This window comes from Octopus bimaculoides, chromosome 5 (genome assembly GCF_001194135.2).
Source record: "Octopus bimaculoides isolate UCB-OBI-ISO-001 chromosome 5, ASM119413v2, whole genome shotgun sequence".
Lineage (NCBI taxonomy): Eukaryota > Metazoa > Mollusca > Cephalopoda > Octopoda > Octopodidae > Octopus > Octopus bimaculoides.
In genome coordinates, this window is record NC_068985.1 from 109,930,182 (window position 1) to 109,931,001 (window position 820).

At 38.9% G+C, this 820-nt stretch overlaps 1 protein-coding gene across 1 annotated transcript in view; it reads right to left on the reverse strand.

The window, feature by feature from the left end:
* The window catches only part of LOC106877428 (uncharacterized PE-PGRS family protein PE_PGRS54), a 58,501-nt gene that overhangs the window by 35,808 nt on the left and 21,873 nt on the right, over positions 1-820 (reverse strand). Inside the window, exon 5 of the mRNA XM_014926329.2 lies at positions 229-411. Coding sequence (XP_014781815.2) covers positions 229-411 — 183 coding nt within the window. The remainder of the gene's footprint in view (positions 1-228; positions 412-820) is intronic.

The window sequence follows — 820 nt, forward strand, 5'->3', positions numbered from 1 at the left end:
GAACAAGAGAAAGAAAGGAGGAAAAAAGAAAGAAGAAGAAGAAGAAGAAGAAGAAGAAGAAGAAGAAGAAGAAGAATGAATGAATGAATGAAGAAAAAGAAGAAGAAGAAGAAGAAGAAGAAGAAGAAGAAGAAGAAGAAGAAGAAGAAGAAGAAGAAGAAGAAGAAGAGGAAGAAGAAGAAGAAGAAGAAGAAGAAGAAGAGTTGTTTTATAATCGAAATTGCTTACAGTCGAAGATGCACGTCCTTGTATGTTGGTACCAAATGGTTCCAGATTGACAATATCTTGGCAGTAGTACACCATAAACACATTTGTAATATCTGGTTTGGTCGTTCGGATGCGAGTAAAATCCACCGGTTACACACGGTTGACATTCCGTCATTAGATTTTCTTTGGAACACAATTTTGACACTGGAAAGTATTAGAAAATATTGGCATCAAATTTTAGCACAAGGCCAGTAATTTTGGGGGCAGGAAAAAGTTGTTTACATCGACCCCTAGTGTTCAACTGGTACTTATTTTATCGATTTTGGAAGGGTGAAATAATGCAAAGTAAAGACGGACGAAATGCAGCTATACATTTTGTTCGGCGTGCTAACGATTCTGCTAGCTTGCCGCCTTAATACTGGAATCAAATTTTGGCACGAGGCCAGTAATTTCGGGAGTTGGGGCTAAATTGATAAGATCGACTCTAATGCTCAGCTGATACTTATTTTATCGACCCCGAAAGGCAAAGTCGATCTCAGCAGCATTTGAACTCAGAACGTAAAGGCAGACGAAATACTGCTAAGCATTTCGCCCGGCGTGCTAACGTTTCTGA